General features: G+C 40.3%; 1 protein-coding gene across 1 annotated transcript; it reads right to left on the reverse strand.

Annotated features, from left to right (window-relative positions):
- Positions 1–738: 738 nt before the first annotated feature.
- On the reverse strand, positions 739–5,865 carry LOC123441187 (tau-cadinol synthase-like). The gene is made up of 6 exons (XM_045117689.1): positions 5,697–5,865; positions 5,240–5,612; positions 4,893–5,111; positions 4,623–4,788; positions 1,317–1,598; positions 739–1,069 (listed from the first exon to the last, which is right to left on the reverse strand). The coding sequence occupies exons 1-6, from the start codon at positions 5,863–5,865 to the stop codon at positions 761–763; spliced, it is 1,518 nt and encodes a 505-aa protein (XP_044973624.1). The 3' UTR covers positions 739–760.
- Between the last annotated feature and the right edge of the window lie 9,666 nt (positions 5,866–15,531).

Consider the following 15,531-nt stretch of genomic DNA (forward strand, 5'->3'; position numbering starts at 1 on the left):
TTGCTGAAACAAGCTCGTTGTTTCGGCCCCGACATCGAGCGGCCAAACGGCGTTCTTCACTTTTGCAATAGAGGTAATGTTGAAAAAACATTTGCATCAGAGGTCATGCCGCAAAAACTTCTGCAACAAAGGTCATGCTGCAGAAAACTTTTGCAACATAGGCCAGGTTGCATAATTTTTTTTCTTTGTATTTTTGGAACATATGTACTATTGCGGAAGAAACTTTTGCAACAAAGATCATGTTGCAGAAAACTTTTACAACATAGGTCTAGTTACATAATTTTTATTTCTTCGTCTTTTGCAATATAAGTACGGTTGCGGAAGAAACTTTTACAACAAAGGTCATGTTGCAGAAAACTTTTGCAACATAGGTTAAGTTGTAAAAAAACTGCGTCTTTTGGCAACAGAGCTGATGTTGCAAAAACTTGTCTAAATTACAACCGTCGTTCACCGCTATAATTAGCAACACAAGATAAAGTAAAAAAAATACACGCCATACACAATAGAAATAACAGACTATGCATGCGAGCGTGAGAGCATGAGTAACCAAGCATGGATCAAAAGATCCAACGGCTGCCCTGGTAGGGGAGCTCTCCGCACGATCAGCCCATAGAACGTTAGCGTTTTCCATAACTTTATATGAAAGCTAATACAAACTTACAACAATTATTTAAAAAACGAAGATTATACGTTCCGGACATTAATGCATATATGCCTTCACGCATGAGGCAGCACGTACGTAGGGCACACCGAGTAGTAGCTACTGGATGGGGATGGGGATGGGGATGGGCGTGGCGAACAGGCTCTTGATGATATGGTCAAGGTGCGAGCTGAACGTGAAGGCGTCTTTCCTGCCGCCGTAGTACACCGGTATGGCAAGAGTGTAGTTGATAACCCGTTGCACCGCCGGTAGCAGCTCACGAGGATGTTCAAATCGAGCTTGGTTGGTACTTTTCCATTCATCTTCTATCAGTGAATCCATCGCTGCAAAGGCGACCTCTTGTGTGACCTTATTCTCACTCATGTACCACTCCACGCAGCAGGCCACATCCGCCTTATTTTTCCGGCGCTGCATGCATGTTATAGTCTATCCATTTAATAATAACCAGATATACTATGCGAGATAAAAAAGAAAGTGTACTACTCCTTCCGTTCGAAAATACTCGTCCTAAAAATGAATAAAATGAATGTATCTATAACTAAAATAAGTCTAGATACATGCATTTCTAGGACAAGTATTTCCGGACGAAGGGAGTAGTATATAGTAATATAAAATAAATAAAACACACTTCATATGTGTTCACAAACATACGTACTTTTGATGAACTAGCAATGTCATTCATTAAGCGCCCAATCTTGGCGCTGGCCATGACGACATCAGGGTGTCCAAGTGCCCACTTCAGTGCTCCCTTGGGCATTTTATCGCCCTTGCAAACCATCATAGACACACATAGCTGCGGCACACCCGTGGACATGGTAGATAGATGCAATTTATCTTTAAAGCTTGGCTTGTGATTTTGGTGTGCCCATTCAGCTTCTTGGAAGTAAAAATTGGACTGCTTTTGGAACTGCATGCATGCACAAGAGTAAGGGTAACGCTTAAACACAAAATTTTAGCACCTCTGCTCGATATACATAAAGCCTTGTTTAAAATTTCATTTTATCCATTGCAAGACTTTAACTTGTACTCCCTCCGTCCGAAAATATTTGTCCTAAAAATGCATATAATGAATGTATCTATAATTAAAGTAAGTCTAGATACATTCATCCCTAGGACAAGTATTTCCAGACGGAGGTAGTACCATTTTTAAGAATATGCTTATAAAAATAGTACTCCCTTCATCCCAATATATAGGGCCTAATACGTTTTTTGAGGTTAAATTTGACCATGGTTACATGAATAATATACGACGTGCAAGTTACACAAGGCATACGACAAACTCGTAGGTGAAAGGATCTTCTAATCATATAATTCTTGATATCATACATCTCATATATCATTAATCTTATCAATGATTAAAGGAAGTCTCAAAAAACGTATTAGGCCCACGATATATCTGGATGGAGGGAGTACTCTCTGTTTTTTTTTACTTTGCATATTAGGCTTATGTTCAGTATGAATGGAAAAGGCTATACAAATAAAGATTAATATATACAATGGCAAACCAACGCGATTAATTAGATCCACAATGGAATAATTTTTCATATTATATTTATTTGATATTGTAGAGGTTGATATATTTCAATATGAAGCTGGTCAAACAAAACACAAACTTAATATGCGGAGTAAACTAAACCAGAGGGAGTATACAATGATACTATAACATAATATAACTCCATACAATAAAAAAATGACATTTTTTTTTACGAAAACTAGTGACGATTTGTATACTTTTGCACAAATTACTGGATCGACTTTTGTAACATTGTGAGTACGTATAACAATACTTCTTTGACGAATGTTTGAGATGCCCGAAGAGGTGGAGACCCGATGGGTGGCCCCCACGGCTCCCAAACAATCAAGACTGCAAGAATGTTCCTTCACCCTTTTTTCCAAACTTCTGAACCTTGACTAATTACCTATCATAGTTTTCGCACAGAACGAAAATGGTACTATGATTTCTCCCTTGTGCGCACTGAAAGCTCTTATTGAAATTTGGTACAATAAATAAAAAACATGGATAATTTGGAGTGTTTGAAGGAAAATTGTTAAGAAATTGTGTAGACCAATAGTTATTTTATGTTGAAAGCATCATCTTAGCTGTCGAAGCAACGGGTTTCTTACGAATTAACAATGAATAAAGATTCCTTTATTCATTTGTTACTGCTAGGTCCCATATAATCCTAAATATATGTGTATGGAGCATGTGTATGTGTAGGTAGGTAAATTTTTTGGGGCGTTAGTGCATGGCATACAATTGGCAAAACAGTGACTTGCCATGTTTTGTTTGCATGTACTTCTATCTTAAATGGTCAATGATCGTTTTTCAACAAAAATAAGTATGAACACTCATACGTGGGTACTTATATATGTACATGTACCCGAGATACCCACACGTACATATTATTAGACCGTGATACCAGTTAGTGGTATTATACCTAATGAAAATATGTATGTGTTATAGTTATACCAAAAGAAAATATGCACATAAATGTTATGCCTTTTATTAAGTAGGTGTTGGTGTTATATCTAATGAAAATATACATACCTTGATGTGAGTATAGACATAAATATACATACCTCGATGTAAATATACAAATGAATATGTACGTGTTGGCGTTATACCTAATGAAAATATACATTTTAAAATACATAACTCAATGTGAATTTTATTAGTATATACCCGTAAATATACATATACCGTGTGTATATTTTCTTAGACGGTGAAACCAGTTAGTGGGTATTATACATAATCACAATATGTACCTGTTGGTGTTATACCTGATAAAAATGTGTACGTGTTGGTGTTATACCAAATAAAAATTTACATGCTAAAAATGTTGTGCGGTGTTTTCTTAATTAATTATGGTGCACCTACCATACATGGCAACAAGTATGGTAAATAATAATTGTGATTTCCTATCATAAAAGGAGAACTAATGAAACATATGAATTACTTGGCAGAAAAAAATGACACATATGGATTAGCCAACCTTTATTACTTTCCATATAAGTAAAAAAATTAGGAAATTAATAATGCAGGTATGCACACAAAATATAAATCCATCTTAATAACCAAATCGAGTCAATGTCATCTAGGTAAGGAGCCTGGATACCTAGGTGCCCCCGAATGGTCGTCCTATATACGATAGAAAGATGTACTCCCTTTGTTTTTAAATATAAGTTTTTAAGAGATTCTACTACAAACTACATACCAATGTATATAGACATAATTTAGAAAACAAATTTACCTTTTTTGGCACAATATATAGTCCATAGTGGAATTTCTTAAAAGACTTATATTTAGAAATGGAGGGAGTAGTTAAGATTGATAAGTTTGTACCACATTCATGATGTGATCAATAGATAATAGTACTCAGTTTATAAGTCCGGCGTGTGTAGCTAAGGCCCTGTTTGGAACCATCCAGATTATATAATCTGGTTTTTATAATCTATTGTATTTCCAAACAGGACAGTTTATATTGTAGTTTTTATAAACTAGATGACCAGATTATTATAATCTCATAATCTGCTCTACCCCAGCTAAAATGAGATTATGAATTACAAATGACGTGTTACCCTTGTAAACTTCAAGAGAATTACGCAGTGCCACCGCCACTTTCCTATTTTTCCTTGTAAACAGAGGCAAACATGTCATTGTACAATTTAAAAGCTGGTTTACAGTTTATATAATCTGGCCTCCAAACATACCCACCTGGATTATTTTTATAAACCAGATTATATAATCGATGTTCATAATCCAGATTATCATAATCTATTATGGTTCCAAACAGGGCCTAAGTCATCAATTTGATCAACTTAATGACAAACATATATTACAAAAAATATATCATTAAAAACTTTAGATGTTCTATTTTCTAATGATATAATTTTAATATTAAACAATAGATTTTATATAAGTCAAATTGACAACCTAGTTACACGTACGTGCCTTCTAAACTGTGACGGAGGTAGTAGTACAATATTCTACCTGTGTCTTCATGTGATCAATGGGATACCTTCTATTGCGGGCTAATTCATCATCGAATTCCTTAAAGCAGCTCAGTAGTTTAATATATAACTTCTTCAGGTACTCTGGCACAAGAGAAATGGCGCTCTCATCCCATCTGCATGAAAAAAAATATAGTTCATACTACCATTATTTAATATATTGTTATTGCTGGCATTGGTTTTTTATTGTTCATAGAGAGTGATCAGTGAGACAGTAAACCTTTGTATGGCTGCGTCCAGCTTCTGATATTCCTCTAAGGTGGCATGGTTGTCACTGATGTCATCCAAAAATGTGTGCACCGCAGTTAACTTGGCAAAGAACATTCGTGTGAGCGAGCAGTCTTCCTCATAGAACAACGAGTAGCCCCAAAGGTAGGACTCCACTGCACGATCCCGAACAAAACCTAGTTCCACGGATCCATAAAGATCATTCCACCACCTGCAAATTACATGCATACTTATGTTGAACACATATACATGCGCGTCCACATACACACACACACTTAGTTGGCTATAACCCACAGAAAAAAGTTGGCTATATAATAAAGAATGCACGCATGTGCATACTCAGAGATAGCTTTGAGCTCCTTCAAGTGGACACGCTGCAGGATGTTAAAGTCCAGCTTTGCAAGCTCCAAAAGAACTGGATTATGGCCTTCTTCTTGTTCGTATTCTGGCATGTAGTGCAATGCCTCCAACCTCCTGTATGTCCTTGGCAATGGTACGTGGAGGGCACGCTGCACTTGCTCCGCTAAAGGGGATCTGAGGCTGGGTGCCAATGATTCCAGACGATGCCTTGCGAAAGAGATGGCCTCTTCGAGTTCCGGCTCACCATGGACGAAGACATATGCTGCATTGTAGAGACATAAGAGTCCCTTTGGATCATTTTTTATGTACTCGTTGAAGGTCCCATCTTCACCTCTGAACTTTTTGAATACATCTGCAAGAAAAATGAATGGTAGGTCATTTACGCAATTAAGCTGCTTACCCAAGATATTCGATGTTTATATGTGTGGATAGATACCTGGAGATACCCAAAGGCCATGTTCCCTGAGAAGGCGGAACCAAATAGCAACCTCTTGCAGGCTGGAGCTATTGAATTCACTTCCATGGATGTCACTGAGTGAAGTGGCTATCTGCACTTCAAACAAGTGTTCTATTCCAAGGCGCTGGACTGCATCCACTAATTTCATTTTGTCTGCCGTGTTATCACAAGTCTTAAACAACATGTCAACATCTCCCTTCAGTTTATCGGTTCTGTCCTTCATCCATATCTCTGACCTCTGCATAAACGTATTTGTTACGATTTACCAAATGGACTATGAACCTACGGACTTATATGAAAATATAACATAATACTAGCAAAGCATCCAGGTACATTAGAGTAGGTCATCTTGCATATTCTATAAATATAATCATGAAATTGTTCGAATTAAACCCCACGCAGTCAGCGTGTACAGAGCAGTCACCTAATACGGTTCCTATTCTAAGTCTAATAGGACTTGGAATGCCTAGCCGAGTCGGTTCTTGTAAGCTAGCTTAGGCTTTGTATACATGAGTACCTAGACTAGACTAAACTCAACCGTGAGATTAATAAACAAAGATAACGTGGCAATCTAAATCTATTATTTTGTGATGTGCTTCGTGCACTAGGCTAGCTTGTATTGCGGCGCTTCTCGGCGTAAAGTAACTTTGTCTCGTTCGTCAGCGAGCTTTGTTCATCTTTGTCGTCGTATTGTGTCGCCGTCGTCGGAAAGTAATTGTCATCGGGGTTGGGCCAACGATTCGACATGTTTGTCGTTGGATAGAAGACGGCGGGGATTTCGACAACGACGACACATAAACATGATGCTAATCGTGACTGACTTCTGAAGCATGAAAACAAGTGGTGCAGTCTTAAGGGCTTGTGCGATTTCGACAAGATTATTACACGGAGTTGATTCAAGACAATGTACACATAAGACCTGGAAGTCGACCGGGAGCGGGGTAGCATGGCCAGCTACATGGAGTCATGTTGAAGGTGGAGGTAGAGTTTGATGGACGACTTTTCTCTGAGATGATGGAGGGGCTATGGCTTAAGGCGGCGGAGAGTTGAAGCCTATTTCAGCAGGAAAAGCGAGAGTCACGTGGGTTCGACTGGGGCTCGATGATTTAAAGGAAACGTGATACTTGGCATCGGCCGGTGATGATCGGTGATTCTCTGCAGTGGGGGTTGAGGAGGTGTGGGCTAGCTACCCGGAAGACTCGACCATGACAGCAGGGGCTCGACTCGATGGTAGCGGCAAGGCATGTGGTAAGCATGGGGCACGACGACAAGCCAGAGCTCTCGTGGTCAGACATGTGGTGAGACAAAGTGTATAAAGAGTGTTGAACCTATGTTGACAAGTACCGGATTCAAGTTGATGACTAAGTCTATTGATACCGGGAGATAGAGAGAGCTAACCTTAAAGAATCCTAGAAAGTGGTGGAAAGTCTGGAATTATCAAAAGCTGAAAGAATACATGGATGTATATTCTATGCTTCTGCTTTGGTACACCTCCCTAAATAGAAGAACGGTCCAGATTAACCAGTACCTCTTCATATTTAAGGGCATGATCGTCGTATTTAAAAAAATCCTTCCGTCTGTTTCAGCTAATACATATACGCGTACAATTATTTTTTTGGCTTATGCATTCGCGTGGCCGCTGCCTCCACCTGCAGCTGCCCCGCTCGCCGCGCCCGCCGCTCCTTCGCGTGATGCTCTTCCTTCGACAGTGTCGGCGCGTCGGCTGCGGCGGGCGCGGCGTCGGCTGGGTGCGCGGCCTCGGCGGCAGGCGCGGCGTCGGGTGCGGATTTCCTTCGGCGTGACTGGCTGGCTTGCGTGATGGATGGATGCTTTCCTTCGCGTGATGGATGGATGGCTGGCGTGTTGTGCTTTTTTGCAAGTACAATTGGATCTACGTTTCTTTGCGTATGACTAGAATGCCATTATAAGTTTTGTTGGGGTTGTACCGAAGCACTTCTCCTTATTCTATTATGTTTATTGCACATGGAAAAGTGCAGATGACAAGTACAAAAAGAAGTGAAATGCTACAGTTGTGAGACATGTGAGAGACAATCCGAAAGAAGGATGAGACAACTACATATTTGACTCAGGGTGACACAAGGTGATGATGAAATTACACCATCGGATGAGGTATTATGATGGTGCCACGGAAAGGAGCATCAATAGTAAGGCCCAGGGATGTATCATGTCAGTGAATCTCATTAATAAATTTTAGTGTTGTGCTTGTTTGATTGCTTGTTTTTCACATGACCAACTACGTGTTTTGAATTGTCCTAAAGAAATAATCTAGAAAACAACTCTAACTCAATAAATTTGCAGCTGACATCTCCCATGGTCTGGACCCCTCCTGTGTACTCTTTTCTTCTACGCATGCAGTCCCTTTTCCTTTTTTCCTTTTACGCTTCCATTCCATGTGTGCTAGTTAAACAACTCTTTAGGCTGGCCATAGTGGGGTAAGCTAGTATCATATCCTTGAGACTAATAAACATGTTGATGTGACAAATAATTAAAGAAAAAAGAAAGGATTAGAGTAAGGCTGATCATAGTGAGGTATCATAGCTAGTATCATATTTTTGGAACTAGCAATGTGGTAAATAATTAAAGAAGAGAGAAAAAATTAAAGTAACATAGGTAGATACCGTATCATGTTAAATGACATGCTTCTATGTGTCATGCATATCAATAAATAAGATTACCTATAATACTAGTTTATGATGCTATGAACTATAAAGATAGTGTCATACAATAATATTATATGCATGATACTACTATATCATACTCCGTACTATGAATAGCATAACATAGATAGATATCGTATCATGTTAAATATGCTATGCTACTATATATTATGCATGTCAATAAATAAGATCATCTATGATACTACTCCATCCGTCCCAAAATAAGTGTCTTAAACTTATCACAACTTTATACTAGAGCTAGTATAAAGTTGAGACAGTTATTTTGGGACGGAGGGAGTAGTTTATAATACCATGCATTATGAAGATAGTATCATATATATAATAATATCAAATAGATGATACTATTATATGATACTCCCTCCGTTCCTAAATATAAGTCTCTCTGAAGATTTCACTAGTGAACTACATACGGATGTATATAGACATACTTTAGAGTATACATTCAATTATTTTGCTTCGTATGTAGACCCTTAATGAAATCGCTTAAAAGACTTATATTTAGGAACGGAGGGAGTACTTCCTATTATGAATAGCCTTAGTTCCACATCGAGTAAGGCGGCGGTTAAAAATGTATAGACACATGGCATGCATGCCTTAGGTGTAGGAACCATGGTCTAGCATCTGGACTGGCTTCTTTTCTTATTACGTGTGCACATAGAGGACTGGATAATTATAGTCCCACGTCAACTATAGGATTCCAGTAGGATATAAGCTTAAGAGTCACCTGGAGCCTCTTACCACAGTTGAAAGGCATATTTGAGAAAGAGAAACGCAGTTGAAAACTGGACACAGTGGATGCAGTATTACTGAGGCTAATTTTGCACACACAAAAAACCATATATACCGAAAGTGACTCTGGCTCGTAACCAATGAAGAATTCCTTCCACGGTGACGCCACGGAGCTACAAACACTGTCCGGAGTGGCTGTGACACAAGATGCCATTTGGGTTTAATTTTAAGCTCTCGTGGTGTTCCCTTAACTTTAGGTAGGGGTGGAAGAATGGGTGCTGTCCTTTTTATACACCGCACCTATAGGCTATGCACCTTTGGTGAACACGCAGTCTATATGCTGCCAAAACAGCATTCAATTGAACCCACGTTTTGTTCTAATTCTTGTGAGTAAAATGTGTTGGGGAACGTCGCATGGGAAACAAAAAATTTCCTACGCGCACGAAGACCTATCATGGTGATGTCCATCTACGAGAGGGGATGAGTGATCTACGTACCCTTGTAGACCATACAGCAGAAGCGTTAGAGAACGCGATTGATGTAGTGGAACGTCCTCACGTCCCTCGATCCGCCCCGCGAACAATCCCGCGATCAGTCCCACGATCTAGTACCGAACGGACGGCACCTCCGCGTTCAGCACACGTACAGCTCGACGATGATCTCGGCCTTCTTGATCCAGCAAGAGAGACGGAGAGGTAGAAGAGTTCTTCGGCAGCGTGACGGCGCTCCGGAGGTTGGTGATGACCTTGTCTCAGCAGGGCTCCGCCCGAGCTCTGCAGAAACGCGATCTAGAGGAAAAACCGTGGAGGTATGTGGTCGGGCTGCCGTGGAAAAGTCGTCTCAAATCAGCCCTAAAACCTCCGTATATATAGGTGGGAGGGAGGGGAGGAGGCAGCCTCAAAACCTAAAGGTTTGGCCGAAATTGGAGGTGGAGGAGTCCTACTCCAATCCTACTTGGAGTAGGATTCCACCTTCCCACTTGGAAACTCTTTCCACCTTGTGTTTTTTCCTTCTCAAACCTTATGGGCCTTAGTGGGAACTTATTCCAGCCCACTAGGGGCTGGTTTATCTCTTCCCATAGCCCATGAGACCCCTTGGGGCGTGACACCCCTCCCGATGGTCCCCGGCACCCCTCCCGGCACTCCCGGTACACTACCGATGAGCCCGAAACTTTTCCGGTAATGCACGAAAACCTTCCGGTAAGCAAATGAGGTCATCCTATATATCAATCTTCGTTTCCGGACCATTCCGGAAACCCTCGTGACGTCCGTGATCTCATTCGGGACTCCGAACAACATTCGGTAACCAACCATATAACTCAAATACGCATAAAACAACGTCGAACCTTAAGTGTGCAGACCCTGCGGGTTCGAGAACTATGTAGACATGACCCGAGAGACTCCTCGGTCAATATCCAATAGCGGGACCTGGATGCCCATATTGGATCCTACATATTCTACGAAGATCTTATCGTTTGAACCTCAGTGCCAAGGATTCATATAATCCCGTATGTCATTCCCTTTGTCCTTCGGTATGTTACTTGCCCGAGATTCGATCGTTAGTATCCGCATACCTATTTCAATCTCGTTTACCGGCAAGTCTCTTTACTCGTTCCGTAATACAAGATCCCGCAACTTACATTAAGTTACATTGCTTGCAAGCCTTGTGTCTGATGTTGTATTACCGAGTGGGCCCCGAGATACCTCTCCGTCACACGGAGTGACAAATCCCAGTCTCGATCTATACTAACTCAACGAACACCTTCGGAGATACCTGTAGAGCATCTTTATAGTCACCCAGTTACGTTGCGACGTTTGATACACACAAAGCATTCCTCCGATGTCCGTGAGTTATATGATCTCATGATCATAGGAACAAATACTTGACACGCAGAAAACAGTAGCAACAAAATTACACGATCAACATGCTACGTCTATTAGTTTGGGTCTAGTCCATCACATGATTCTCCTAATGATGTGATCCCGTTATCAAGTGACAACACTTGCCTATGGCCAGGAAACCTTGACCATCTTTGATCAACGAGCTAGTCAACTAGAGGCTTACTAGGGACAGTGTTTTGTCTATGTATCCACACAAGTATTGTGTTTCCAATCAATACAATTATAGCATGGATAATAAACGATTATCATGAACTAAGAAATATAATAATAACTAATTTATTATTGCCTCTAGGGCATATTTCCAACAAAATGTTTGCTTAATTCATTATCAGAACAAGGGGCAGAACTGAAACCACCAAAACAAAAACAAGTGTCTTTTTTCACCTCTCCTTGTCTTTTTTTTATTACTTTTTGACACAAGTGTCTTCTTTGGTGATCTATTTTGAACTCCTTCAAAAACTTGTCAAGGCATGCATCTTGTTGAAACTTCCATTAAGCGCTTTCGATCTATCTCCATAGATCTTTGATGCTCAACGTTCAAGTAGCGCAATCCAGGTATTCCTTTGAAAACTCCTTTCAAACAACCTTGTATGCTTTACAGAAATTCTACATTACTTTTGATCCACAATATGTCACCCACATATACTAATCAGAAATTCTATAGTGCTCCCACTCACTTCTTTGGAAATACAAGTTTCTCATAAACTTTGTACAAACCCAAAATCTTTGATCATCTCATCAAAGTGTATATTCCAACTCCGAGATGCTTGCACTAGTCCATTGAAGGATCACTGGAGCTTGCATACTTGCTAGTATCTTTAGGATCGACAAAACCTCATGGTTGTATCTCATACAATGTTTGCTCAAGGAAACCGTCGAGGAAACAATGTTTTGACATCCTACATGCAATATTTCATAAATAATGCAGCAACTACTAACATAATTCTAACAGACTTTTAGCATCGCTACGAGTGAGAAAGTCTCATCATAGTCAACTGTTTGATCTTATCGAAAACATCTTTGCGACAAGTCGAGCTTTTCTTAATAGTGACTTATCACCATCATCGTCTGTCTTCTTTTAAAGATCCATTTTTACTCAATAGTCCTATGACCATCAAGTAGTTCTACCAAAGTCTACACTTTGTTTTCACACATGGATCCTCTCTCGGATTTCATGGCTTCCAGCCATTTGTCGGAATCTGGGCCCACCATCGCTTTCTCCATAACTCGTAGGTTCACTGTTGCTCAACAACATGACCTCCAAGACAGGGTTACCGTACTACTCTGCAGCAGTACGCGGCCTTGTCGACCTACGAGGTTTGTAGTAACTTGATTCGAAGCTCAATGATCATCATCATCAGCTTCCACTTCAATTGGTGTAGGCGCCACATGAAAAACTTCCTGCGCCCTGCTACACACTGGTTGAAGTGATGGTTCAATAACCTCATCAAGTTCTACTACCCTCCCACTCAATTCTTTCGAGAGAAACCTTTCCTCGAGAAAGGATCCGTTTCTAGAAACAAACACTTTGCTTTCGGATCTGAGATAGGAGATGTACCCAACTGTTTTGGATATCCTATGAAGATGCATTTATCCGCTTTGGGTTCGAGCTTATCAGACTGAAACTTTTTCACATAAGTGTCGAAACCCCAAACTTTCAAGAAACGACAGTTTAGATTTCTCTAAACCTCAGTCTATACTGTGTCATCTCAACGGAAATACGCGATGCCCTATTTAAAGTGAGTGCGGTTGTCTCTAATGCATAACCCATAAACGATAGTGGTAATTCGATAAGAGACATCATAGTATGCACCATACCAAATAGTGCGTGGCTATGACGTTCAGACACATCATCACACTATGATGTTCCTGGTGGCATGAACTGCGAAATAATTTCCACATTGTCTTAACTGTGTACCAAAACTCGTAACTCAGATATTCATTTCCATGATCATATCGTAGACAGTTTATCCTTTTGTTACGACGAACTTCACTCTGAAACGGAATTGAACTTTTCAACATTTCAGACCTGTGATTCATTAAGTAAATACTCCTGTATCTACTCAAATCGTGAGTGAAGTAAGAACATAATGATATCCACTACGTGCCTCAGCACCCATTGGACTGCATATATCAAAATGTATCACTTCCAACAAGTTACTATCTTAATTCATCTCAATGAAAACAAGGCCTTGCTCATGTGGTATGATTTGCATGTCACTAGTGATTCGAAATCAGGTGAGTACAAAGATCCATCAGCATGGAGCCTCTTCATGCAATTTATACTAACATGACTCAAGCGGCAGTGCCACAAGTAAGTGGTACTATCATCATTAACTCGTATCTTTTGGCACCAATATCATGAACATGTGTAACACTACGATCGAGATTCAATAAACCATTGAAGGTGAATATTCAAGAAAATAGAGTAACCATTATTCTCCTTAAATGAATAATCGTATTGCAATAAACACGATCCAATCATGTTCATGCTTAACACAAGCACCAAATAACAATTATTCAGGTTTAACACCAATCTCGATGGTAGAGGGAGCGTGCGACGTTTGATCATATCAACCTTGGAAACACTTCCAACACGTATCGTCACCTTGCCTTTAGCTAGTCTTCGTTTATGCCGTAGCTTTCATTTCGTGTTACTAATCACTTAGCAACCGAACCGGTATCCAATACCCTCATGCTACTAGGAGTACTAGTAAAGTACACATCAACATCATGTATATCAAATACACTTCTTTCGACTTTTGCCAGCCTTCTTATCTACCAAGTATCTAGAGTTGCTCCGCCTTAGTGACTGTTCCCCTCATTACAGAAGCACTTAGTCTCGGGTTCGGGTTTAATCTTGGGTCTCTTCATTAGGGCAGCAACTGTTTTGCCGTTTCACGAAGTATCCCTTCTAGCCCTTGCCTTTCTTGAAACTTAGTGGTTTTACAAACCATCAACTATTGACGCTCCTACTTGATTTCTACTTTCGCAATGTCAAACATCGCGAATCGCTCAACGATCATTGTATCTATCCTTGATATGTTATAGTTCATCACGAAGCTCTCACAGCTTGGTGGCAGTGACTTTGGAGAAGCATCACTATCTCATCTGGAAGATTAACTCCCACTTGATTCAAGTGATTGTCGTACTCAGACAATCTGAGCACACTCTCAACGATTGAGCTTTTCTCCTTTACTTTGTGGACAAAGAATCTTGTTGGAGGTCTCGTACCTCTTAACAAGGGCACAAGCATGAAATCACAATTTCATCTCTTTAGAACATCACTTATGTTCCGTGACGTTTTACAACGTTTTCGGCGCCTTGCTTCTAAGCCATTAAGTATTTTGCACTGAACTATCGTGTAGTCATCAGCAACGTGTATGTCGGATGTTCATAGCATCCACAGACGACGCTCGAGGTGCAGCACACCGAGTGGTGCATTAAGGACATAAGCCTTCTGCGTAGCAACGAGGATAATCCTCGGTTTTACAGACTCAGTCTGCAAAGTTTGCTACTATCAACTTTCAACTAAATTTTCTCTAGGAACATATAAAAACAGTAGAGCTATAGCGCAAGCTACATCGTAATTTGTAAAGACCATTAGACTATGTTCATGACAATTAGTTCAATTAATCATATTACTTAAGAACTCCCACTCAAAAAGTACATCTCTCTAGTCATTTGAGTGGTACATGATCCAAATCCACTATCTCAAGTCCGATCATCACGTGAGTCGAGAATAGTTTCAGTGGTAAGCATCTCTATGCTAATCATATCAACTATACGATTCATGCTCGACCTTTCGGTCTCATGTGTTCCGAGGCCATGTCTGCACATGCTAGGCTCGTCAAGCTTAACCCGAGTGTTCCGCGTGTGCAACTGTTTTGCACCCGTTGTATGTGAACGTTGAGTCTATCACACCCGATCATCACGTGGTGTCTCGAAACGACGAACTGTAGCAACGGTGCACAGTCGGGGAGAACACAATTTCGTCTTGAAATTTTAGTGAGAGATCACCTCATAATGCTACCGTCGTTCTAAGCAAAATAAGGTGCATAAAAGGATTAACATCACATGCAATTTATAAGTGACATGATATGGCCATCATCACGTGCTTCTTGATCTCCATCACCAAAGCACCGGCACGATCTTCTTGTCACCGGCGTCACACCATGATATCCATCATCATGATCTCCATCAACGTGTCGCCATCGGGGTTGTCGTGCTACTCATGCTATTACTACTAAAGCTACGTCCTAGCAAAATAGTAAACGCATCTGCAAGCACAAACGTTAGTTATAAAGACAACCCTATGGCTCCTGCCGGTTGCCGTACCATCGACGTGCAAGTCGATATTATCTATTACAACATGATCATCTCATACATCCAATATATCACATCACATCGTTGGCCATATCACATCACAAGCATACCCTGCAAAAACAAGTTAGACGTCCTCTAATTTTGTTGTTGCATGTTTTA

Source organism: Hordeum vulgare, chromosome 3H, assembly GCF_904849725.1.
Source record: "Hordeum vulgare subsp. vulgare chromosome 3H, MorexV3_pseudomolecules_assembly, whole genome shotgun sequence".
Classification (NCBI taxonomy): Eukaryota; Viridiplantae; Streptophyta; class Magnoliopsida; order Poales; family Poaceae; genus Hordeum; species Hordeum vulgare.